Source organism: Oreochromis niloticus, linkage group LG11 (assembly GCF_001858045.2).
Source record: "Oreochromis niloticus isolate F11D_XX linkage group LG11, O_niloticus_UMD_NMBU, whole genome shotgun sequence".
Taxonomy (NCBI): Eukaryota; Metazoa; Chordata; class Actinopteri; order Cichliformes; family Cichlidae; genus Oreochromis; species Oreochromis niloticus.
Window position 1 is genome coordinate 12,882,877 of NC_031976.2, and position 27,413 is coordinate 12,910,289.

The 27,413-nt window shown below is 43.0% G+C and overlaps 1 protein-coding gene across 2 annotated transcripts in view; it reads right to left on the reverse strand.

The window, feature by feature from the left end:
* The window catches only part of LOC109204128 (uncharacterized), a 149,190-nt gene that overhangs the window by 113,599 nt on the left and 8,178 nt on the right, over positions 1-27,413 (reverse strand). Inside the window, exon 2 of one of the 2 annotated variants that reach the window (XR_002063687.2) lies at positions 19,802-19,839. Coding sequence is in view for 1 of the 2 variants with exons in the window: in XM_025911400.1 (XP_025767185.1) it covers positions 1,142-1,148 (7 nt within the window). In the remaining variant the exon portion in view is untranslated. Of the gene's footprint in view, positions 1-1,141; positions 1,269-19,801; positions 19,840-27,413 lie in introns of those variants that run through there. The other variant, XM_025911400.1, reaches the window with a different exon arrangement.

Here is a 27,413-nt window from a genome sequence, read left to right on the forward strand (position 1 = left end):
CCAAAAGGTGCACAAAGCCCACAGGACTAATGAAAATTAACCCGCAAAAAAAGTGCCTTAAACAGTCTTTCTTTATCATGGCCAGGGAGGGAAGGCTCATAGTTCTAGTAACACAATGGTTATTTTGTAAACTTCAGGCTTAATTGGAGTAAAATACAATTGGGATTGACAAGTCATATGTGTATATCGGTTTACCAGTCAGTTCAAACCCTCACTTGTAAAATCCAGTTTCAGAACTCCATGATGGCAAACTCCAGACTTAGAAATGGGATTTCACTAAACACTGGATTAGTGACTTAGCATCTTATATAGATAGTCCATGGTTGTGTCTAATCTTTTGTTACCCTTTAGTTCATCATCAATGGGATTGCCTTTGATTTTCCTAATAGTCAAAGGTACACTGTTGCATTCAATTTACTGTTTTTACAAGAGCTTTTAAAATCGAAACTATGACACAAAAAAGTAGGGGACTTTTAACAGGATAAGACCGGATGGAATCGGATAAACTGGCTGTTTGATAGTCAGATACTGTTTCATCCCTGGGCTTTGACTGGTGTGGCAGATACAAAAACAGCAGAGTATGGGGGGATGAGTTTGGATGGGACTTAAAAGGTTATTATTGCATTGGACACAGTAGCTTTGCAGAGGAAGGTGAAGGTAGGCCAGTTTATCTACAGGCATTTTTTTCTATCAGATTGTAACTCAGCAGCACTCCAACTGCAACTCCGATGCTACTGCGGGCAGATTGGCTTCACCTTCACACTCTCAATCAGCTTTTCTGTCATAGAGGTGTCACATTAACATACATGCATGCACACATGTCATACAAAATAGATGGCAACTTGCAGATGGGCATGTTTGTGTGCGAGCAAATGCACACGCAAACACACACATGCTCTCTACCCCCTCCTCCAGCACCTCTCAAACCCATTATTGGCAGCAGTTCAGTGACGGCTGTGTGACTGCCAGTACTGCGGATCTGCTCCTGGAGCGAGCTCTCCCCATCAGCGCTGGCTTGATTACCCTGATGTATGCACACCCAGACACTTGACAATCTCTCAGCATTTACATATGCAGCCTCAGCACTCCACACTACTTCTGATGTGAGGTGTATGCGCGCGAGAGTGTTTGTGAGATTTACCGTGCATGTGTGCGAGAGAGTGCGAGCGCTCACGAGGCGAGTGGGAGAAGACGGGGAGAAAGGAGGAGAGAAATGGCAGCTCTCGCTCGCTAAACGTAAAACAAACAAACTTTAATCCGACGCCGAGCCCCTGCTCTTCAAAGCGGAGACGGAAGTAAGCGAGAGAGAGCGAGAGAGAGAAAGAAGGGGGGGAGAGCAAGAGACGCCGCACCTAAGGGCGTGCAATGCCGTAAACACACAAACAGAGCGTTTACCAGCCGGCCCGTTATTCACTCTCATGTCAAACACATAGCACTCAGAACTAACTAACACACACACTACCGGGGATAGAGCTGTGTTAAAGCCTCACAAAAGCTTGCACTTGACTGATGTTTTTCTTTCTTTTCAAATGAAAAATCATCATACAAACAACCTCCCTCACCCCCAAACCTGATTCAAACGGGCCTGCCTCTTGTTCTCTCTTTCTTTCCATCTCTGTCAAAGTGAAGGAAGTGTCGATGAGAGGCAGAAACAGAGAAAGAGAGAGAGGGAGAGGCGGTCTGGGGAGTTGCACTGTGTCTATCCTTTTTGGCTGGCGCTTCACAGGGAAACCAGGCTCGGCTGATCATCATTAAAACGCACACAACTTGACATGTTTATTTAATGGCTGCTCCCGGCAAAGACGGCAAGCTGCTGCTATCTCTCACCGTCACATGTTGATCTACCACTGTGCCATGTGTGACTGGGAGTGTAGGAGAGAGAGGGTGAGAGTATTGACATTATTCTTTATGCGCCTTTAACTTTCTGTGTTCGGCAAATTAATATTTTTCCTTCACTGTACGTACAAGGGGCGTCTGTTACTCTGCGCACATAAAGTCAGGTCAGGCCGTCGCGTGTTTGGATTAAGTGGATCGGACTGATTGTTTCTCACACCATTGCAATATTTACACAAGATTTTACTGTGAGTGAACATGCAATCCAGATTTCCAGCCTTCTCAAAATCTCTAATCTAAACAGTCCATGCCTTTAGTTAACATGCCAAAGCAGCGCCACCCTGCTGCTGTCTTGATTTCTCCGGTTACTGACAGCTTCCATAAATACCTTTGAGGCTTCAGATCACATTGGCCAACAATCCAAGAGTCCCACACAATGCATTAGTGAAGCACACTGGGATCAGAGAGGAAGAATTTATTTATGTTCTGCAGCTAATGCAGTAGCAGCAGGGTTTTAAAAGGGCTGATTGAATATCCCTCTGATTTTGAGCTAATGTCAATAGATTGGATTTTTATGAAGAAACCAGATTTGAACTGCATGGCAATAAAAGTTTTTCTATGGCAATTTTAACCAGAGTCATTTTACACAAATTTATTTAAAGTCTTTGTAATTTGTGTAAAGGCTTTGTGATTTAAAAAAATACATTATTGATTGTGGGGAAATATAATTATTACAACTGCATCTCCAAACGGCATCTAGGATATGACTTTATCAGTTGGTGATGGGAATTACAACAATTTGAAGCGAGTTCCAGCTGGACTGCAACACTGGAGCCATCCCAATAAACACAAGTTTACCCACTAGATTTTGCTTAGTATGTAACCCAAAAAATGTGGTTTGATGACCATTAAAAGAGTTTCTGAGGGTAGCCGCATAGGCAGAGACCACTTCTCAGGTCAGAAAAGATCTTCAAGGGCTACTCCCAGTCAGCTTTCATGGGGAAAAGAGTTCAAATAAATCAGTGCCAACAGCTCAGGTCATGTAAGGGAACACTGGTAAATTGTAGCATCTATCAATAGTCTGGATGTGAGAGGTTTGGTGTTTCCCTCTTTAAATCAAAGATACAACTTGGGTTACATCGTCTGCATACTCATTGGTCACAATTTACACCACGCACCACCACCGCCACGGATAAATTCCCAACCTCTGGGAAATCAGTGAAATTTGGTTTTCCTTTGTACACACAAAACAGCTGTAGCAAAGATGTACAGCATTTGTTAATATAATAATACTATCTTTAATATGATTTTAATGAAGACCAACTATACTCCAGGTAGGAAGTTTGTGAGAGTTGCATGACAGTTATGCAATAATTATTTCATCTGTTTAAAGGTATGTGAAGGCAGCATGCACACATGTAGCTTCAATATTAAGTCTTCTGTTCGGTCTGCTTGAAGTGTAAGAGAAAAAAAACTATTACAAGAAAAAGATCTGAGGATAATTGCAGAGTTAGAACGGATACGTTTTACATTACAGGTAGTCATCTGCTCCTTTATATTCTATCTATACTGTAGGTTTAAGGATAATGTGTAAACTGTGTTAATGCTGACACTAAAGCTAATGCACAATTTAAAAGTAGTCACGCACAGACTTCCTGCGGTGGAATTTTAAGACTGTAAATTTGACTACAGCAAACAACAGGCTGTATCTAACTGCTTAGCATGGCATCCCTAAACATGGTTTAACCTACTTGCTGCAGCAGTGAGTAAAACAAAAAAAAGTAAAGAACAAAATATTATGTTGGGCTCGGGCTTGTGGGTGAAGCAATAAAGAGAAAAGAAGAGCGAGCAAAAGGGGGGATCAGAAGTATAGAACAGAGCATCAGTGTGTGTGTGTGTGTGAGTGAGTGAGAGACTGCAGGGTGGATTAAGGCGACACACTTCCTTTTTTGTTTGTTTGCGCGTGTAAACGCAGTTTTGATGAAATATTAATGGTGCCTTCCAAAATGCCTTGTAAAGATTCCTCTGTCTTTGACTTCTCCATCTGTGGCACCTCAGGTAGGCATTTAGTATGCTGTTCTTTCTGTCATGGGGGAACCAGCAACCCTCGGTGTGTCGAGCTGTCAGCGCAAATCCGCCGCTACCCCGTCCCTTCCACCACCTCCGTGACACACCTTTAGTCCCGCAGCCTGGGAGCCTGCAGCCCCGCCCATCCGCCTACCTATCTGCCAGCCAATGTTGCCGTGACAAAACGAAAAAGAAAAAAACTTTGCACAAAACATTTGTTGTTGCACTTTTATAGCGATAGGAGCGAATCAAATAAAAGATACAACAGAAGAGTTGTTTGAGTGATGGATGCGTTTTGACTTTTAGTTCACGTTTCCTGATGGAAATCTCCTGTTCTTCTCCAAATGCACAGAGACGCGCTTTCTTCTGATGTGGATCAGGTTGACTAGGAGCCTGATGATATTGATTGTACTTCAGAGAGCTGCTTGATTGGCAGCTGCCAAGGATCTGAGGCTCTTATCCCACCAGTCCACCCACCTAAGCTTCATCTCTGAGCCCCCGCCGAGGAATCAGATACACCAACAGTCCCTCATCTCCCGGTACTCCTGCTAATGCTCCCTGACTCAGGGAGGGTAAATGATAGCGCTTGTCGACAAACAATGGTTTTGCTTGTGGTTTGGCGATGAGAACCTCGCGTTGGGGGGATGGAATCAGATAGAAAAGGCAAAGTTTCTGACGTCCATTGGCATTTAGTGTCCTGTGAGATAGCCGTCAATCAGTCACTGTGTTGTGATTACAAAAGTGAAGCATCCCGCAGTGTCATCGTGAGTGGACAGCGAGAGACACCTAAAAGGCTTCCTGTCACAGGGAATGGCTAATTATAGTTCATACTATGTGTTCTTGGGCTTGCCGAGCATTATGAAAGACTTCATTTATAACATAGACATGCACATTTCAATCTTGTGACTTGAGGCTTGGGGGGCAAAAGCAAAAAAAAAGAAAGAGAAAAGAGAAAAAAAAGACCAACGCATGCTACAAATAGTCTAAGTTTATAGATCTTTTCTTTTCATGTGAACATGAACTGATGTAATTTATGTGTCTTTAAAAAAAGATGGTTGAAGTATTTCCCTGCCCCCAAACCTCGTTCAAAGACAACATTTATATATACACCGAGAGAGAGAGAGAATAAAAAAGATGGTGATTGTTGCCCGAGGAGGTATGGTTGTCATAAAAAAAAGCTGGGTTGGGATTTGTTGGTGTCACTCAATAAATCAGTGGGAGTTTAATTACCAGCCTGGTGTGGAGAAGCCTTGACAAGCAAAATGTGTGTGTGTGCACCTTTGTGTATGTGTGTGTTGAGAGTAGAATCTGTGACAAGCACTAGCTCTGTGAGTTAGCATTCCTCCTGGGCCAGACCCTACCAAAAGCCTGACAGGGCACAGCAAATAAAAAAAGAAAAAGACTCTCTCACACACACATGCACGCACAACACACACATACACAATCACACACACACACACATAGAGGACTGTACCATTCCTCTATGACGGGGTGGGATAGATTGTGGAGACTGAGGGGTCTACTTAGAGAGTTGCAGCTCGGTCTCACACGTTAGCTAATCTGCTTCATTCGACCAACCTCTGCTCCCCTGACCCACAAGCACACATGCGACCTCCTCCTGTTATGAACTGAGCTGTGCAGGAACTTCAGAAGCTAATCTCTGCCCCTTAGTCCAGCGCACACCGACTCCGACCCTCAGCCCTGTAATCCTGCAACTGGAGGATCGGATGAGAGACGTGGGGAGAGAGACAGAGAACAAAAAAGAGAGACACAAGGAGACGGAGGCAGCGTGGGGTGAAGCATAAGAGAAAAGACACGGAGCAGGCGTCGACGCCGTGTAACATAAATGGGGGAAAACGTTCAGCACCGTCTCCGTCTTGCTGCTCCTTCCGCATTGTTCGAGATAATCTTAACGGTGGCCCTCAAATTAAATGATTAAATATTCCATTGTGATCTCAGTGCATAAACATGCTCGCCAGAGTGTAAAAACTGACATTCTGTTTTGCCAATATTGCACACGGATTCCAATAAAGCCTTCGAATTGAACGAGAGGGGTGCGCCCATTCAGAAAAAGACAGGGGAAAAAAAATAATCAGGAGAAAGTAGCAGGTAGAATAAAAGGGTGGCAGAGAAGCAAACACAGGTTTGACAAGAGGTAAGAGAGGTGACGATAAGCAATGGGTAATGTTTTTCTTCTCCAATTCCCTTTGAGGTAACATCCAACAATTTGAAGGTTCAATGGGCAAGATTACAGTTCTGCTGGAGATGAGTTAAAAATACAGGGTGACTTGTAACACTGTCTGCGGTGAGTGAATGACACAAACACACGCGCGCGCGCACACGAACACACACACATGGACGCCATCAGCGCGCTGCAGTGCTGTGCTCGCTGTTATTGGCTGTTTTCAACTGTAGCACGGATGAAAAGAGTCAGCATTACAGCTGTCAATTCAGATGGAGATCAGGTGGCGGGAATGAATGAGGCGACAGCAGATAGTGGCTGTGGTTTGTCGACACACACAAGCACACAATCACACGCACACAGAAGACATTAATGTGTGCATGAATGCATGCATGCAAAGGCATTTGCAGATGCTAACCCTTAAAAATAAATCCCAATTTAAATCCTCTTTTTCAGCCAAAGGATTCCGCTGTCATTCACTGATATTTACTGATCTTTTATTTTTTCCTTTTCTTTTCTTTTCTTTTTTTTGATCTGACTCTCTCAGGGTGAAAAACAATGGCAGCTGCAAGAAGAGATATTTGTCTCCTCATTCTGCCCTTAAAGTGTACCAAATTTTTCATCTAGCAAATATCTGCCAATATTTCGAGCACGCTTTTTTTTTCTTCCTTTCATGTTCTCGCAATTGATACAATTCAAAGTGTTCAACAGGAAGAGAAATTTCCCAAAGAGAGTAATTAATTTCCTGGCACTTCAGTTTTTGGGGGGCTCGTAAGGCAAACGAAACAATAAGCGCGTAAAACAACACTCGACTATACTGCAGATCTCGGTGCTAACAGACAGATGCCAATCTCTCCCTCTATCTATCTACGTACCCCTCTCTCTCCACTTTGCTAGACATGTGTGCTAGTTGGCTGAGAGACATTAGCATTTGTTTTACCCCCCATCCCATGTGCTAGAGCCTCAGGCGCAACAGTCAAAGAGACACCACCACCTCCCAATATCTCATCTCATCTCTCAGTATGCGCGAGTGTGAATGTGAGACAGAGAGTGTGCTCTCACTTATGCACATAAAAACACACGCTGTGGTTTTGATATGTGCCTTGTGAATCTGCAGAACTTTGATTTTTGTTTTTTTGCTTCCAATCTGCATAGGAAAACTCAAAGACTGTACATTTAACAAAACACATCGCTCTGGCGCTGTTACTCTTATAGAGATAAATGCCAACAGGGCCATCACTTTTTTGTGTTTGAGCGAGTGCATGGCCACAGTGCAGCGTGCATGTGCTAGTGCGCCCCCTAGCTCTCGGATCAGGCCCATCCCCCCCACTTTTTTTCCCCCCCCTCTTCCTCCTGCTGTTCCTCTCTTGCCCTACATATCAGTCCCGGAGAGAATAGACCCGTCTAACACCCGGCTTCACAGAGACGCTGTTTTGTCATGTTTTATATCATTCTACTAATGGCAAAAAAAGCAGGTCCTCTGACTAAAGACTGCAGTATCCCTAAAGATCTCTGGTAACAAATGCTCGGTAAGAAAAAGAAAAGGAAAAAAAGAAAAAAAGTGACGACTTGCCTTAACTGAGCTCTCTGTTCTAACCAGCAAAAAGCTCTTGTTTTGTAAACAGTGTGAGAATGGCTGTGGGTTTTTTTGTGTCGTATTTGTAATAGAGTAGAGAGGAAAAAAAAGAAACGACAGACAAGAGAAAAGGGAGGGAGAAAAGATGGGAAGAAGAGGGGGGGAGAGAGAGAAGGAGAGAGAGATCCAACAGATGGTAGATTTGGCGAGGCCTCTGCCATGCAGTTTATGTAAAAGCCTGTCTGGAAAGAGCACAGACCCCCGAAGCATCTCTCACATATTGAGGAGTCACAATCATGGCCAGGCTGCAAAGAGAGATGCCCCTAATGGTGAAACACTACTGTTTTTGCTTTCTTCAGTCACCTGGGAGTTTTTTACCCGAATGAGAACATCGCTTCATGGAGGAAAAGCGTTGGAAAAAACCGAGCTCCCAAATTTAGAATAGCTGGGTTAAACAATTAGCCTTTAAAGCGGCGTAGAGTTCACGTAGCTCACGGTCAAAACACATGGCTGTAACGTGACTTATAAAACCACCTACGTTACGCCACAACTGAACAATGAATGAACAGCGAACATGCTGATCACCTTTATCTCATGTTGGAGATGCATGTAAGGAGAAAATGACTGAGATTTTTCATTTAATCGTTTGCTTGGAAAAAAGTTAAACAAATGGTTCTTAAATTGATCATTAATGCGTTGAGTTTGCCTCTAACGCTGCTGTCTTCATTCGGTTTAGCTTTACCCGCCTTCCAAACTTTCGGACAACATCCTCAAATTACTCCTATTCCTCTTTAAAGAAAGAAGAAAAAAAAGAAAGAACTGATTTGAACATTTGTGATGGCGGTATCGCCGCGCACTGGTACATCCTCCAACACACACACACACACACACACATAGCCCCAAAATGACCTATTTGTGAGCATGTGTGACCTGCGACTGTCGATCAGTGCAAATTTGTGAGGCAATGAAGCATGCAGGAGAGTCCCGTCAGAGCAGAGGCAACACATTGCCCCCATCTCCACCACTGAGTGTGTGTGTGTGTGTGTGTGTGGGTATGGGTAGGGCCACAAGGGGGAAGGAGCAGGGTGTAAAAGGCACCATGAATGTAAAGAAGAAAAGGGGAAGTGAGGATGGGAGAAGGGCAAGCGAGGAAGAGAAGTGGGAGAACTCTGCCACAGCGAGTGAAGCTCATCAAACAGTGTGATTTAGTGTCATCTGCTGGCTCGCTAAAGCCCCCTCTATCCCTGAAATGTTAAAAAAAGGACTTCTATTCAAGCCGGCATATTTTTATTCCTCCTCTTCTCTCTCATTTCACATGGGCTGCAGATGCCTTAATTGTGCTCGCTCTTCAAGGCAGCCTTTTCACTTGCTCTTGATAAGTCTTTGATATTCTGTGCTTCACTAATTGTAGTCGCTGCAGTACATCTATCTTTTTTCAATTTCCTGATAATTAGCCTCTAACTCTTTCATCTGTCTTTTCAAGTGCACTAAATCTCCTTCTCTAATGAAAGTTACACTGAACCCAACAAGGTTGACGGCTGGTAAAGAAAAAAGAAAAAAAGAAAAAAACACTGACGTCTCTCGCCCGCTCTCTCTCTCTCTCATTCGCTCTCTGTCTCTCTCTCTCTCTCTCTCTCTCTCTCTCTCGCCGTGGGCAGGCCCTGTCCTTGGGTTTCCAACGTGAAAATATTCAACCAAAAAGAACACAGGAGCTGTTTAATAAGAACATGCTTCAAAATGACTCGGGTTTAATGGATAGGAGATGTGAGGTGAGCGGAAGAGCTAACCTGAAGCGATCCGCTAAAAAGATCAAAAAACTCAGAAATCACTCAAAGCCACCACTGCACTCCCAAAAGACTGCAGTCATATCGAGAGGCTCGGAGTAATGAGCTAGATTGAAATATTACCAAGAGAGAGGAGTGAAGGGGGGAAGTTGTGTGTGTGTGTGTGTGTGTGTGTGTGTTTGGGGGGGGGGTTATGTTATGTATATGATAACATATTAGCACAGCATCATTATCATTTGAGTGTGACAGCCTAGTTTGTACTCCGGAGCCCACCCTCAACTACTTCCTCGGTTAAAATGTATTCTTCCCACATGTTCAAACACCCCCCCCTCACCCCCACCCCACCAAAAATCAGAGCAGCAGCATGAAAAGCTGTGAGAGGTAGACAAAGATAAAGGCTATTTGAAGTACAAGGAGCGTTGCTGTAATAGTTTTATGTCTTTTGATTTGGCGTTTCAGTGGTGGAAACGCGTTACCGGGGAGCTTTGTTAAGAGTAAATGCAAACACAGACGGCATGAGAGGTGAGCACAGAGGAGAAGGAGGAGGAGAGAGAGGAAGAAAAAAAAAAAAAACAGGCATCAAAATTGATTTTTCAATCATGCTTGCTGTTTCAAGAGGGCGTCACATGTTCTAATGACCTCATCCCTCTTGTAGTGATGTGAGTTATTTCACACCGGGCCATTTTAAACTAAGAGGACTAAGGTGGTGGATGTGTGTGAGTGGGTGGGTGAGTGGGTGGGCGGCAGTTCGGGTAGGGTGGGGCGTGGCGGGGTGGTGGGGGTTAGTGCTGCTGCCGCTAAGTAGGGCTCAAAGCAGTGAGGGGTAGTAAAGAGAAGAGGCGGGGTGGGCTAAGGGAATGGTTAACAGGGTCATTTAGATTGGATGGGAGATCGATACTGAGAGGTAGAGAGGAGGTGCATCTCTGTCACTGTGATGTGTGGCTTCGGTGTGATTGTTCTGCAGATTACGTACAAGGGAGTGGAAAAAAGAAAAGGAAAGTGCTGTCTGTGAGTGTGTGCATGTGTGTGTGCTGGAAACAATCATGTCACCGTCCTCCAGTGATTTAAAACACATTTCATGTTTTGTGTTTGATATTCTATCCCTGCAGAGGAGGAAATGAAATGCACTGTGCACTGAATGTTAAGCTTATCAGTTTTATTTAAAGATTATCTCTCCCTTTTTTTTTCGCTTTCTTTTTTTTTTCTTTCTGAAAAGTCACCGACAGTGAAATGATTACCAGTGACCAATCTATTCATTTATCTAACAGAGATATGAGATGCAAATGAAATCGTGCCTGTTGATAAAAGATTTGTCACGAGGGGTGACAAGTCAAGGATAACCAGGGTTGTGGATGAGAGGTTGAAAGTTCAAAGCCAGAATTAGACAAATTAGCAGCCCAGTATGCTTATTCGCTGCATCTATCTGCAGAGACCCTACTGTGAAAATCTCACATATATTAGACATAAACTTGCAAAATATCCTTTAAGTTGTTCAGTTGGCGATAGGTGGGATTTTGATTTTACACACTTGTGCTGCATGTGTCTGTTAGTGCATAAGGCTGTGTGTGCTCCAGTGTTGCCTCAAGCATTTCCTGCAGCATTTTGCAGCCTTCCAAGTAAGCATGCATGGCCTAGAGAAAGACCGGTTCATGCAACACTAGCTTAAAAAGGATTTTTTTTTTAAAAGGATGAGAGCAGATCAGAGTAGATTTCATCATGATGTAAACTTTTTTTTAAATTAAACTTCTCTTGTATGAAAAAGAACCATTAAGAACACACTAAGCTAAATATGTTGCAATGATTTTCTCACAACATAGACGGAAAGTTTGATCAGCAATCTTAAAATAACATTAAATTATATTAAAGACAATATACATTTGCATTAATATTGAAAAGTTAATGTATAATATTTAGGGTCTAGGTTTGGGGTGAGGAACAACACTGATAAGATTTTTTGACACCAAAGTCATCATTGACTGACGGTCAATTTCCGTTGTGGCATTGTGGCAAACAAAAAAAATTGGCCTGAACACACTTCACACAACTCTGCTCTCTGCTCTAAATCTAAAAAGGGAAATGGCTCACGCATGTGTCAAAGCTCTGTTTTGCAATGAACAACAGTAACTAAAAATATTGATTTATCAACGCTGAAAAAAAGCTTCTATGGGATTGGACAGTTTGGAGATTCAGATTCTCAACCTGAGATGGTTTGTCTTGCCATCGCCGGGCTAACTAGTCAAGGATTTCTTATACACCTGTAGCTTAGCATATGTAGTGTAGAAAGACTGCCATCATCAAAACTTTGTTGGATAATCTTTTTAATTTGTAAGCAGGTTCTTGTGAAGTATTGCATAATAAAACAAGCTGATAAAAGAAGGAAAAGAAGAATGAAAGGGGTCCAGGGTTCATATGTAGGGGTGTTTCTGTGGATTGTGGACGTGCACAGGTTCTCACTGTGCATCCAAACTAATCTAACCCCTGATATACAGGATTCATACTTCTATATTAAATCTGTAGGTATCATAACCAAAAACCCTTCTGAAACTCTACACCCAGAAAGATAACTACACGTTCTTCTTTTTTTGTACATTTTCTAAAGCTCTCAAATGCTCACTGCATTACATTACTTGCACTGTTTTTTAAACTAAAACTGTTGAGGAAAGCACAAGAAATAAAATGTAATACCACAGTGGTCCCTATAGGAACACTTAAGGGTCAGAGGTCATGGTTAACAGCAGCGTATCAGATCAAAGCCCCGTCTGAAGGCATGTGGAGCTTCAGAATTTGAAGGACGTTCTCTGTAAACATATGAAGGAAGAATGAAAATCAACCCATCAGCTGAAACTAATGTTTCTGTTCTTACTTTTTTGGTACTTTAATAGAAAAAATTCAAGTCAAGACGTGATGTTTTCGGGAATAAAAACATCTAATACATACTTCTAATTCCTTGATTTAAAAAGTGAGGAACAGAGATGCATACATAAATCACAACGGAGCACTTATATTGTTATTTTTTTTAAAGCTCAACTGAAAAACTCTCAGTGTAACCACTTAAATCCATTTGATTCAAATTTGATCTTCAGACGGCAACTCAAAGCTCAGCCGACTGTTGTTATGATGGCAGCGAGCACAAAGCTACAGCATCGTGTAAACTTTTGAAATGTGTTTTACTGGCTAGGATCACAGAGTCTCTTCTCCAATAACAGTCATGTGGCTAAAGGCTTAATCTCTTGGTAGGCCTTGTTATTTTCTCTCAGCCCCTCATATCTCTGCTAAAGTAGCTCCGCTCTTAAATCAAAATAAAAGGAGGAGGAGAAGGAGGAGGAGTGAGAGTAACAGGAAACACAGCTCTCATCTCTTAAACTCTCTCTCTCTCTCTTGCTTTCTTGCGGCCTGGGATGTGACGGAGGTTTTTTTTGTCTCTCTGCCTTTGCTAGGATGTGGGAGGGTGATCAGATATCAGCGGCTTGGGTATTTGCCAGTGCCCCTCGTTCATCTTGGGCCGCCCTTCCTCCCTCCGAGAGTGCTTGAAAACAGTGGATGCAAAGAGGGATGAATGAGCGGGGATGACAGGTGTTCCTTTTTTTCAAAAAACACAACAATCAGGTGCTCCCAGCTCCAGCTCCGTCACCATCTAGCGTCCTGTAATTCGAAACAGGCTCCTGCAGCCCATTAGGAAATCTGGATCCAAATGCTCTTTCATCACTCCCTCTGTTATTTTTATTTTTGAAAAAAAAAGCGTGCTACCACAGCAGGGATAAGTTCTGGCATTAGCTGACTATTTATTTTCATGGGCTTGCACAGTGTTTATGGTTTTGGAAGTCCAGAATGATAGTCAGTACACAAACCCAGCTCTTGTCTGCTGCTATAATGAGGCTCTTTTTTGGGGGGGGGGCACTTTGAGGGACTCTGCAGGGACTCTGGCAGAGTCTCTGAGTCGGATGTCATTTGCAGCTAAAACTTTGTGACCTGCGATAATATTTCCGGGGATTAAAAACTGTAATTTGGTCACTATGATAAAACCACATAAAATCAATTGAAGTGTACACTGGCTCAGCTTTTATTAAAACTTTACTTCCCCACCCACGCCCCTTCAACTCTTCATACAAGATGAAAAAGAAAAATAACTAAATGATAACGTGTAAATTCACGATGATATCAAGGCAGCTGCTTTAACTCTGATAGGAGATGGAGCAATGAAAGAAGAAAATCAAGCTGAAGTCAAATCAGAAAAAGAGATTTTGACAGCTTTGACTGACAGAGATTTTCCCACATGCCGTGTTTGATGATACCAGATAAGTCAACATGTTGAAATGCCTGCCGAGCTCCTTAGAACATCTCAGAAAAGCATGATGAAATATGAGTCATTTCATGTTTGACACGAGGCCAAACGGTGTTAAACGCACAGAGATGACGACACCCGGCATCCTCGCCGAACGTCTGTTTCCAAACTGACACGGTGAATGAAATCCCCACACGACTGCACGATGCTCTGACGGTGTTCTCCAGCCATCCGCCGCTTGGTTTAAAGCGAAGCGTGCATGCAAGTGTGCGCGCGTGTGTGCACTCTTTAAAAAAAAACAAAAAAAAGGATGTAAAAGGGCGGCAGGCAGCCTCACATCTCCGCGTCACTCATTTCCGCGGCTGATTTTTAAACACGTCACGCCGCCGAGGCTGTCTGATAATTGCGCCGTAATTAATTAACAGTCCAAGCAGTTCCTTAAAAAGTGTGTTGTGAAAAGTACAATGTGAAGTGTTGTGATGGCTGTCACCTTGTAGCGGGCGAGCGCGACAGCTCAAAGTTATGCGAACGGCAAGAAGCTGCAGGAAAAGTGTTGAAAAAACAGAAGAAACGCTGCGCACGTCGAGGCTTGATGGATAATATTGTTAATCACTTTCTGCACTAACTTGGAAATTCTCAGGTTTTTTTTTTTTTTAAATACAATAATTTAGACTGAGGAACAAACACACACGCGCGCGCTCGGTTTTATGTGAGCTAATTTAATTTCTTTCTCAAGGGCGGGAAAACTAGCTGCCTCTTCAAACTTTCAAAGTATGTAATTTGGTGTAAAACAGTAGCACTTTAGGCGTTCTCCACCAGTGAAATTAAATGGGACCCTGCGGGGTTGTGTTGTAGGGTATTAAGTAATGTTTATTGATGTTTATTCTCCCAGGGAGCTGCTCGAAAAAAATCACTCTTCAGCTTTGATTAATTTCCCCCCTTTGCACCACGTAAACGATGAAGCCGAAGCAATATCGCTCTTTAGCCATGACTAAGAGAGACTACAAGTTGAGCATCTCTCTTTAAAAAACCCTCATGCTGTTTTATGTAAAAAATGGACTGTGACCATGAGGATTTTTTTTTTTTTTTTTTTTTGAAAAATGATGCCTGGAAGCCTGCAGCTCAATTCATCACCTATGAATTTGAGCAGCTGGTATGTCTTCTTTTTACTCCTTGTGGATGGAGATCACATTTAACAGATTCAATCTTGCTTCGTCATTATAATGAAGGGTGAACGTCAGATAAGTGCCGCTAGGAAAGCCTGGAGATGCATGAATTTGCAAAATTTGTTTGCAAATGTAAACTCCCTGATTTGCCTTTTTCTGTGCAAATGCTGCTAAGCTAGGGTGAAGGAACAGCGTGCTGAAATGTAAATACTGTAATTTAATTGTTTAAATGTGGAAGAAATCATCTTCTGCGCCAGCAGTCACTTCCTCCGGGTTCACAGGAATATCTAAAGTGGAGCTTCTGTTTGTTTCCTCTTTGAATCACCTCTTCCTAAGTGTTCCTGTGTGTTTCTGCTTCACTGGCTGCAGGACTGACACCTCTCCCCAGATCCAAGCATGTTCAGTCGCCATCTTGCTTGCCCCCTGTGCCAGCCTGTCATCTTGCCTAACCCATCACTCTCTCAGAGCACAACAAGTCCCCACCCGTCACATACACGCGGTGCACACGCGCACAGGCGCAGACACACACACAGCAGGTAACTTCCTCACTTCGCTCAACGATAATATAAAATGAAAGGCTTAAGGAAAGCAATGACAGTGTTGCTATGACAACTTCAGGCTGAAACCATACATTTTTATTATCCCCCAACCCCCCCGCCCCTCCTCTTTAATGCAAATATGCATTCAGGCAAACCTTTGAACTTTCTGCATAATAAAGAGGTAACACTTAGGTACAAGTTGAGGGCCACTCGTGAGACAAATATTCTGCAACCCAGTCGCCTTTTTATGCCTGCCGTGTTATTTGTGGCAATGGGTCTGATTTGATTTAAGCTATACGCGATAAGAGGCAGTGCTTTACAGTGAATTTAGGAGAGCTGAGAGGTGCTGTTAGGCATGATGTGAGGCAAAATCAAAGCCTGGAAGTTTCTCCAAACTGCCTGTGAAGCACCTAGTTGAGTGGTTTGTATAAAATGATATTATTATAATGCTAGACGTCACTGAAGCCCACAACAGAACTGGCCTGATTTGTTAATATGTCTTTACCGGACTCTTGCTGAAAAGGCAATTTGTACCTCTGTTGCACAAGATACACATATGATTATGATGGTTAAATTCAGTATTATTAATCACCTTGTGATGTTTTAAGCCAGGGAGGTCAAACTTAAGGCCCGGGGGCCATAACTGGCCCCGCAAAGACAATCTAGCCCACCGGACGTCTTTAGAGAATGTGCAGGAGGGCATACATTTTGTATTTTCATAAATTCCAAAGCTAGTCCTCCTGATAAAGACCTCTCTCACTCGTACGTAGTTCATATAACACCAACATAATTAAGTAATAATAATTTTTTGAACAATATGTCCAGAGCTAAACCAATAAAATTGAAACTTTTCTGTAAGTTAAAAAAAAACTTTATGCTTTATAATTATAGGAAAGTCTGCTTTTTTTACAGTCTAAAGAGTAATGCTGACAGATTTCTTTCAGTAACTACAGCAGCATTTCTTTGTCATGTAAAAATAAATGGCGACATACTGTTCAAAATCTTTTTGTTATATTGAGATATTACAAGGATTAAATGTGAAGTTCAACTTATTTACTCTGAGGAAAAAGGATTTTCACCATTCCGGCCGACTTAAAAACGATGACGCCCATAATGAGAAATGAATTTGACAACCCTGCTTTAAACATTGCTGTTTTTTCCTCAATATCATTTATCAAATCACCACAGTTGGTTCATGATTCACTGTGCTCTATTATTCTGCAAGATAATAAGATATTTAAGAAAAGGACGTTAACTATGTTAACATTTTCCCTTATATCTTTTGCTTGATGTTCTGTTTGGCTAATGTCTGCAAAATACGACTTTTAATGCTTCTGTTTATTCGCTTTATCTAAATGACATCTGTTCCATATTGCCCCACATTTGTATTTCTTAACCTGACATTTCTCGTGTATTCGAGGCCTACAGCTGAAAATAATCCAGCTGGAAAACAGAGAAATCTCGAGTACTCGTTTTCTAATTTATCTGTAAAGAAGACAAAGAAAACGAAGCATCCATGACTTCTCCGTTTTGCCGCGAGGCTGCTGAGCATGCAGCAGATGCTCCCTCCCTAAATCTCAAACACGCCCACACAAACCGGAAGGCCCGACAATAAGAGACAGCTGTGGTAGTTAGAGGCCAAATCTGCTAATGACCCCCTGTCATATTCATTAGGGAGCTTCGTCAGGTCTGCATGGCTGGACCGACTGTCGGGCAGTTTACCGCCTGTCGCTGACATCTGAGAGCCACTTGCTGGTACTTACAGGTGCTCGAGTGTATTTTTTCCCTTTATTCTTTCTCACCATTGAGAGTCAAGAAACATTTTCCCGTCTTTGGTGTCTTTTGTTGAACTTTCACTAAAAAGAGAATCCCTTCTTTCATTTAGATAATTACATTTTTAACCTTTGCGGAACCTCGTCCTTGGATAGCTCCCTCTACTACGACACTTAGGAAAGCAAACTGTGAGAACTACGAGAGCGGCTGAGCAACTGCAACACAAAGACAGCACAAATAGCAAGTCAAACTGCGCCACATCGCACTCACACAGAATTTCAACTCCAAACTCTCTTCATTTGATACAGGAAGGGAAAAGTGCTAGTTGATGCATTATTTCTTGGTGGAGAGAGTTGCATCAGTCCTTCCACTTCTGACTGAAGTCTCTAAGAGGGCTCTTGCCTCATACGGTCCCTACCCCCTAACCCTAAGTACACATTGCATTGCGGGATATCCTGTTGGTTCATCTCCCTCTGCTGCTTGTCTGCTAGTCGTCTCTGCATCAGCTTTTGTCCATGTTACAGTCTGTTTTGCTCTGGTTCTTTCTGCCCTAAAAGAATGACGGGCCTCTGTAAGGCCTGGCTGTCACCATCCTTCAATAGCAGCCGACTAATTGCTGACCCTAACAGGCCCAATTAGCACTTACAAGCTCGGCACAGGGGCCCATGGGAGCCGTCCGCACAGACACGGGGACGAGACGTGGCCACCGCTACAGCATGTGAAGCACAAAGAGCGGCCACACTGCTGCCGTGTGACTTCTTTCTTTTTCCATCTCTCTTGGCTTTATTACTCCTGCCGCCTCTCTCTCCATCTCTCTCCATCTTCACCCATCCTTTAGTCTCCGTCTGCCCAGCCAGGCTCTTTGCTGAGGCCCCCAGAGCCCTCCTCAGAGAGATCCCTTGAAGTGCGGGGAATCAGAGGCAGAAGAGCGCTCTGGGAAAGCTGGCTGAGCGAGAAAAAGGGGGCTCCGGCACTGAAGCTGGTATCACGACCGCAACAAGCGTGTAATCAGCCTTCTTTTAAAGTGGCTTCTCAAAGAGCAAGAGGGCTAATGTGCACAACTTAGACTGATATTTCCGATAAAGCCCCACATTTAGTAACTGGCAAATATATCAAGCTTGCTGTTCCCTTTTGAGTGTGAAATGTGATAAAGACATACATCTCCCCACTGATAAGGAAAATGCGGGGAGGAGCTGGAGTGGTTGGCACACAAAAGAGGTCTGTCAAGACATCGGGAGTTTGGTGATTTTACAAGCCATAATTCTCCCACTAAAAAAGAAGGGGAGAGAGAGGAGAGGGGGGCAAAAACTGCAGAGAGGAAGATGATTAACGTGAGCCGGACTGCTCGTCCCTCATCTATTCTGTTATCTTCATTATTTGGAAGGCATTAAAAGAGGCCAGAGATGGCAGCTTGGGGAGAGGGGCTCAGGAGGTGGGGGAAGTTCTATGTGCTGGGATACTAATTACAGTGTCCACTAATAGCGCCTCAAGTAAACCAGGCCAATGCATCTTGCTTGATGAGAACATGCATCAACCAGCTTAATTGAGAGTAAAATGAGGCAGGCGTGCCACAGGACCTATTAATCAACATTGATGAATGAAAGTGTAATTAGATGTGGAAATACAAAAAAAAAAGGCGGGGGAATGGAAAAGCAATCGGTTAACTTAAACTTAAGGCTACAGTTGTTAACTAACACGCTGCAATATTGTGCACATTAGGCTTTATCTTTCAAACGCTAGCCAACTTTTCTTTCTCTCTCTCTGCTACGGGAAAATGTATAGGTAAGGGTGTGTTTGCTGAGGCATCACTTTGATTACGCAGATATTGTACTTCCCGTGCATTAATAGCCAGTATTGCTGCACCTGCAATACAGACTGCACCTGCTGCAGAATGCGCACCCCAGCCTAATTAACTTTATTGGAAGCACCTCCATCAACTACAGCACTTGACGCATTCATCTTCGCCGTCCTCGAAGCGTTATGATCACTGCTAATACGGCCCGCCCCCTGTTACACCTACCACTTCCAGGGCTAGACTGAGCAGGTGCGACGCCTGAATTTTCCCGAACTATCCATAGGAACGCGGCCTCGTCTGTGGCGGCGCACTCGAGGCGAGCAGCCATCATCGTTTTTTAATTTAACGTGATCATGTCAACACTTTCAAGGGTTACTTGATGTCATGAGACTTGGGATCTGAGCGTGATGTAGCATGGCATATTCAGCCTTAATCTGTGTTTATTGTTCATCATATTTATCTTGTGTTGCAGCGCTTTCGCTCCCTGACATTGACATTCATTGCTGGTCCTGCGCAGCCCCATGAGCTATGTGAATAAACACAGCAAACACAACACCCTTGAAATGCCATAATCCCTTTTGTTTTGGTGGAGGCTCTTTTCGCTGTGTATGCAAGTGGGAAAGCCTCTCTGTCTTTACACACACACACACACGTGCATTCACATACAGACATACAAACAAACTCGCAGGCACAAATCAGCGTGCACACACACACATACACACACTTTCCTCTCTCTGCTCACTTTCCCTTTCAAAAGCTCTTATCTATTTATAGACTTTGATATGTAAACCTATGAAATCTTACCTCAGGCGAGACAATCAGGCCTGTTCTTCTTCAATCCGCTGGAATCAAAAGACAGAAAGGGGAACAAAAAAACAGATGAGAAAAGCGAAACACAAAAGAGACACAATGTAAGAAGAGAGAGGCAGAGGCCTGGTTATAGTATAGGGTTGATAATTACAGCCAAAGACAAGGCAGATTAGGACAGCGTTTTTCCGCCAAATGTTTCCTGAAGAGGAGACTGACAGTGGAAGCGATGTGTTTTATTTTTGAACCGAACGCTCACGTTGCCTCCTATCTCTTTGCATTACAAGAGCAGGGCGGCGTTGCTCTGCTGGTGGAGGCTGGCGATCTGTCATGGAATGGTGCACCCGATATCTGAGACGCTCCGTAATGAAGTGGACACTGGGGGGAAATAAATGCGGCAGATTTACCAAATTCGGTGAACGGAAAGTCTAACGCAGTATAGCAGCGCGGGGCACGAGAGGTCAGCTCCATTTTCTCCTGCACCCACTGACATCATCTAAATTGGCCTGGCTGAAATTAGCCTAACCCCCGGAATGACATATCTCTCCGCATAAGCCGTGCGGACGCGACGAGCGCTTGAACGTGAAATCCAAATCAACACATTGTTTTTGCGATGTCAGAAGCAGCCAGGGAACGACCATCACTCTCTGGCTCGGGGATATTTGTTGTCAAAACGGTAGTTCTGCAAACTGTTCGAAATAATCTAATCCCGCGAATCTTGACTCGTTAGGGTCATTATGCAGGCTTGACCTCGTTCTGTAGGGATAGATCTCAGCAGAGCGAAGTATAAGAGCAGGCAGACAGGGCTGTCTGCAGAAACACGTGGAACTTCCTCCGTCAATATGTGTGACGCATGCTGGCTTCAGAGACGGGTGGCTGCCTGGTGGAAGTAGCACGACACCCGTTGACTTTAAAGCCCTTTACGCCCCCCGGCACCAAACAAGACAACACATATACAGTCTATTTTAGCAAGAGGGTGGGGGGGGGGCACTTTGCAGGGCTTAAGCGCAATGAACTATTGTTCTGTCCAAGAAGCCCTGCATTATAAAAGGAAATTCCTTATTGGGTAGTTATTGAAAACACAAGAGATTAACATAAACAGTTGATGCTGCATGTAGAAATTATTATGTGTAGCCATGTTTAACACTAATATGCACAATGCAGTTTAATGCAAAAATCCCCATATTTGGTGCAAAGTTACAATGACTTCAATAAAAGTGTACTTCAATACAGATTTCACATATATCACATTATATACAACATTATATTTTGCTGCTCTTTTATTTCAGTGTTGACTAGCTATGTGCTGTGTTATATTCTAAAAAAAAAGTTAAAATAGCAACCAATCGTGACGTTAAAGCGCAGAGTCCGTACTAATGTGTCAACAATGCTCATAAAAAGAAAAATCGTGCAAAATTAGTGCTCTAATTTTTGTGCTCCAAGTGTGTAACATTAAGCTAATACTATAGTTTAAGTAAATGGCTTTAATTATTACGTTATTACTTGAGAATTATGTGCAGGATAAAAATTAATTAAAAATGTAAACTTGCAGTAAATCAGCCCTCAGCAGTGAAAGTAACACAAAAACTTAATTTCTTAAAATTATAATCCAGCAAACCGTCGAATAATATGTAATCTCTTCAGATACCTTGAGGATAGATTCATTCAAAAACATGCATCAATTTATATACGTTTTTTCTTCTTTTAATCTCATCACTCAAAATGGAAATGACAGATGCTGCTTCCTTTCTCCAGTCTGCTAATGCTGATTTCACCATCATTTCCATCACTGTACCCCTGCACAGCCACAGGAAGAGGCAATCCTCTCTGCTGTCTCCTTGTGTCTCAGAAATAATAAATACACTTTTTTTAATGGCTGACTTTATGTTGCTTTTGCAGCAGAGCTGTCGCTCGGGTAGTAACACTAAAGATGCAATCACGGCGGGCGGCGGGCAGAAGATGGACGAGTGAGCGGGACAGGTGGACAGGTGAGATAAGGAGGTTTTGTGAGAGGCAGTCAGGCCTGGATTTGTGTGGCTGTCCGCTACTGGACGCTTAATAGCTGATGGCAAGCTGTGATTGTGATGAACATTTTAAATCTCTGGTCCAGTTTACCTTGACCTTTTTCCTTCTTCTCTTCTGTTGGATCACATTGCCAGTAGCTCATCTGTCGTGGTGTTAATGTCTTTGGTTTACTGTCCTCAAAGTACAATTATTTTTGGGGGAGAAATCAAAAGCGTGTCATGTTTTACAGCCCGTCTGCCTCTGCGTGCTTTATAACACTTCCGGCTTTTAGCTCATATTAAAGGGTCAGTTCGTCCAAATTGCAAAGCTATTTTCTCACCTCCCTCTGTTGCTATCTATCCATGCAGAAAGGTTTGGTTTGATTTGTGTAGGTTTCAAGATATTAGTCAGTAGATTTCCGCACCCAGGGTTGTCCCACAGTGATTCATCACTGAAGCATCACATCTACAACAGAAGCTTCTCTTAGTGGAAAGCCATCACTAGTATCCTATCAGCATTCTCAAAATGTTTTTGTTCCTTATACAGCACTTTTTACCCATTGGCACAGTATTAATTTTTGATTCAAACATTTAATGTATTTGTGTATTCTTTTTGTTCTCCTATTCTTTATTTTTGGGTACTTTTTGTACTTTTCATGTCATATGTTTTGATCTTTCATGCTTTTCCGTGCTTTAACCACTTGTGGTGAACTCCCTTCCCTGTTTCAGCCAATGAATCAGCCCATCAGCCTATGAGCAATGCATGTGGAAACTCCTCTGTAGACTTAAAAACAGACAATATCGTGCTACTATGAATTCAGCATTATTTGGTCACTAAATGGTTGTGAACACACAATATATAGTCAATGTGCACAGTAGTATTGCCCTGTTTTAGGCAACACTTTTAAGCCCTTTGCATTTCTTCAAAAACAAATTGAATTTTATTTGTTACTTTGTGACTTTGTGTAGATTCTCACAGCGATCACCTCTTAGCACCCTGTGACCTGAGCAGTCGATTTTGGCTGAAACACAGGCTCGAGTCATCAGTTTAACTCACACTTATTCTTTATCTTTTTCTTTCAAAGTTCTTTTAATTTTTTTTATTTCTTCTTTTTCCTAATCAATGAAAAGACTATCAAAAACCTTTCTTTCTGTCAAACAAACACTTTCTTTTATTAGAAAGTCTACCAAGGACGTCTATGCCGACTTTAAAGAAATATGTCGAGCCAAGGTCAAGATGTGAGTTTGACAGCTTTCATTTATTCATTTAGCCATTTTTCAGCTGAGCCTAGGCACTACGAAAAGACCATCAGCCAACAATTATCCAAGATTGCTGGGAAATGTTACAACTTACCACCTTAAAAACTGACTACTGACATGTTTTTATAGTTTTCTCAGCTGTTTTGAATGAATTTTGCCTGAAAGTGTCTGTTTCAAGAAAGATTACTGACAGAGACACAGACTGAGTTCTATTCAAGATCCTTCTCGTGACAGTTGTGTGAAACCATTCAGTTAGGTTTTGAATAGATTGTTGATCAAATGAGCAGGAAACACAAATGCTAAAGAGCAGAGGAGTAAAAACTAGTTTAACTATCCAGCCTGAGGTCATAATGTATGGCAAACAGTACAGACTGTTTATATATTCAGTACCAGTCTGCGATTTAAGCTATGAATGCACATGTTGCCAAATGCAGTGCTCTGATTGGTCAGATCTATGGGAAAAAGTAATGCACCAGATTTGTCCAGCTAAGCTAAGTGGTCGGTGTGAATGGTGAGTTAAACAAAACATTTTCACAGCTTTTATACTTTCATTTTAAAGACCAGCATAGATAAAGTTACACAAAGGGTTCGCACTGGAAATCACTGAGAAACATCAGTGGAAAGTTACAATGAGTTCAGACACACTCTGGGTGGAGTGATGTACAGAAGTCTATGTAACTTACAAATGGTAATTAGTTAACTGTTAACAGTGCAGAAAACTGGAAGGAAGAGAACAAGGGATGGAATAAACCAAACTAGGATGTATGAAAGCCAGGAATTCCAAAATAAAACAGGAAATAACTCAAACAAAACAAATAAGAGGCTAAAATTATGAAAAGTAACACATATGCTGTTTCTCTAGTCTGCACTGTGTAAATCCATAGATGAATACAGGTTATTGAATAAAACTTTGCTGTTAAATAAAAAATCAGTTCATTTGTCCTTCTCCATAATACAGACTGTCAAAAGTGTGCACAAGGGCTATTTCTCTAGAAGAAACCAGAGCCAGTGAATATACTATAATTGGCAATCAGCTGTAATCAGCTACATTTTCAAGACAAATACGTCAGCTCTGCTGTCAACTAATTAATCGTTCCATATCCAGTTCATGAAAGCTTCTACGTTTGCCACGATAAATGTCTCCTGTCACTAAAGCTTTACCCTGGAAAAGTTCTCTCGAGTGCGCGGGTGGGGGGCGTTCTGTTTTACATTTGCTGCGGTGTGCTATCAAAGAACACAAATAAAAGAAGTGCAGCAGCAGCTTTGGTGGATCAGATGATAGGAAGAACTCCAAATATGAAAACAAAAGCAGAAAAAGAAATTCATCCGCAAAAAGAAAAAAAAATCCCAGTGAAACGACATCACAGAAGTGGACACGGGCCACGTTTGATTGAAGTGTTTTTTTGAAGAGAAGTGTAATTTATCTTAGAAACGAGGATGGGGAACCCAGCAAAAGACAGCACATATCTTACACAACGGTAAAATTCTTTGTGTAATGCAAAACAACTGCTACAACTGGTGTAAATAAGTGGCCTAAAATCAATCGGAGATCCATACGGAGCCTATATGTTTCCATTCCATACCGCTCACTCGCTCACTGCTTAAGCACTCTGCGAGTGATCGATGCTCTCTGGCCCATTCTCTGATGAAAGAGTCATCCTTTTGTTTTCTATTGCTGGCAGATTTGAGCGAAGTTTGATGGATGTGGGTGGACTTGTCACACGTGGGTGTGTTATCTCTTTGTTGTGTGAAATGGAGACAAAAGAAGAGGAGTGGATGAGAAGACTGTGATTTTTATCTCTGAAGTGCAAAAAAATGTTTCTCGGCGCAACACGGGAGGGAGTGGGAGAGAGATTAGAGCTGTTGAGGAACAAAAATAGATTGATCAGATAGCATGATAAGAATAACGGAGGGCTTTGTTTGTTAATTCTCATTGGAGGGTTTGTTGTTGTTTTTTTTTTCTCTTCTGTGTTGTGTTTAACATTTCCCTGATCCTCCCCTTTTGTTTCTAATTCGTATTCAGTTATTTCACGAGTGGTAAATATGGAAACGTCTGTATTTACACCTTGTAGTAATTAGGCTTCGTGCCTCCATAGATTAAAAAATAACCTAATTAGGAATATTTTTGTTTTGCTTGGCTCCACACCTGTGCTGCAGTCTGCGAGTGTGTATGAGCGGTTACTGTGCAGTTGTGTGCTGCCATCCGAGGAGGAGGTCTGCCCGCCTGGTGTGCGCTCGGGGCTCCAGGGCCTCTGTGACTCACTAAGGGGAGTCAGACATGGCCTCCCAGGCTGCCGTGACCAGGCGGGGAACAGACCCCGGATTTACCTGCACTTAATCCCCATAGAGAGGTCAGGTCTCTGTTCCCTTAAAATCCTCCCTTATGTGGAAGAAAACACCTGCGATCCATTTACTTCTGAGAACCAATGTTCTTAAAGAGCCCCCACGGGAACTCAAAAACATGAGCGTGTGTGTGCGCATATGTGTGTGTCGTGTAGGGGGGCTCTGTTTGTTTTTGCATATTTATAATAAAAGGGCTGAGCCATATGCGGATGTGCATGCATACCGAGTGAAGACATGGCTGTGTCTTTTCAGCGGCAAAGAAAGCAAGACTTGATGTATCGCCGCAGACAGTTCAAATTACTTTTATGACTTTGCTCTATCATCCTGAATTTGCCTGCGCGACTCTTCTTTTTTCCCCTAACCATGTAACCTTTTACTCAAATCTGACAGATGTGGAAGTAATGATGCCTCCTACAAGCGAGGCCTTGCAGTCTACAGACCCGGCATCTCCAAAGACGCCAGCACTACCCGAGGGCTCTGATAGAGATTATTTCAATTCTCCTCAGCCGCTTAATGATGGATGAACCTGCAGCTGCGGGAACATTTGACAAGCCTCTGTCAGCTGTGACAACCGGGACTGAGTGAATGAAGGAAGGAAGGTAGGAAGGAGCAGAAACACACACGGCGACGTGCAGACAGACCACAGATGATGGCAGATGAAGTGAAGAGGGGAGGGAAGGAGGGTAGGGGTAGGGGGGATTGTAAAAGAGATCGCCGTTCAATCTGCGGCATTGACAATATGGTGTCAGCCCCTCGCTGGGGAGATGTGACAGGCTGGCAGGTGGGCTGCTGCTGTCTGTGTCGCTGACTGGGAGATCAGGGCCGACACGCAGAGATTCCCGCAACCCAGGCTCCAGGTTCTGAAGCTTATGATTGCAACCGAGGCTGCGGTGACACGTGAACTCACAGTGGCACGTACAAACATACACGTTTGTGCACATACACTCTCTGTGGGTGTAAAGTTACATCGCCTATCGCTAATTACCGCCACAGTGCCAGCATTTCGAGCTGGGTCTCCAAATTACACGGCTCAACCACAACAAGGGCGATGTGCCCAGCAGTCATTTGTCAGACTAATTATTTGTCTTGGGCTTGTAATTGCAGTGAGAACAGGTACTCAGGTAATTGTGTGGTAAGCTGCAATGTTAAGTGATGCTTTCCCTCCATTTCCAGGCAAGATGAAAGGAGTAAAGATTGCAGTGCTGAAAAACGTGGTTCAATCTGGCCTCGCAGTCAGACACGGAGTCTAAAAATATATGCCAAGGATGAGTCTCGGCTTTTTGAGGGGAAGAGAACAGCACCTTGATGTTAGGCTCATCAGCATGGGTAATGGTTCTTTCTGTTAGACTGGCTACTTTGCGAATGTATTTAAATAAGTCTCAAGCGTATGCAGCTTTATAAGTTCATTAATCACGACCCACGGTGAGCACAGGTAAAATACTACGGCTGTGCGAAGCAGAGCAGTTCAAATCAGCCCCAGTCTCATATCTGTGAGCAATACTTGTGGTGATTCGAGGGAGCACATTTCCACTTTGTGCAGTATGATGCGGCTGCACGCAAATATAAACACACAGGCTGCTGTCATTTGCAATGATGCTTGGCTCAGTAACACTGTCACCTATCATCATAATTATGACCGCGCTCTTTGTTATTCTTATTTTTAAATGTGTGTCCCATGATTCCTCACAGAGGTTACACAGGGCCGACTGGACACGATGTCAGGTTGAATATTATAATGAGCAAAAATAAATAACTCATCGAGAAGCATAAACAGGAGGATTTTTTTCGCATATGCCCTGAATCCAATAGCGGCCCTCCTGCAGTCTGTGAGATATGCCTGATCTGGACAATGGTCACCGGGAATCCTCGGCGTTCCTTCGTGACGAGCAAATCAGTCTCACCGCGCGACCGTCTGTGGCCATCTTGTAAACGCGGCTCCTTTGCACAATATCGCCCAGGGGCCTGCTCGTTCTTTTGTGTCAGGGAACACGGGAGCTCTTGAA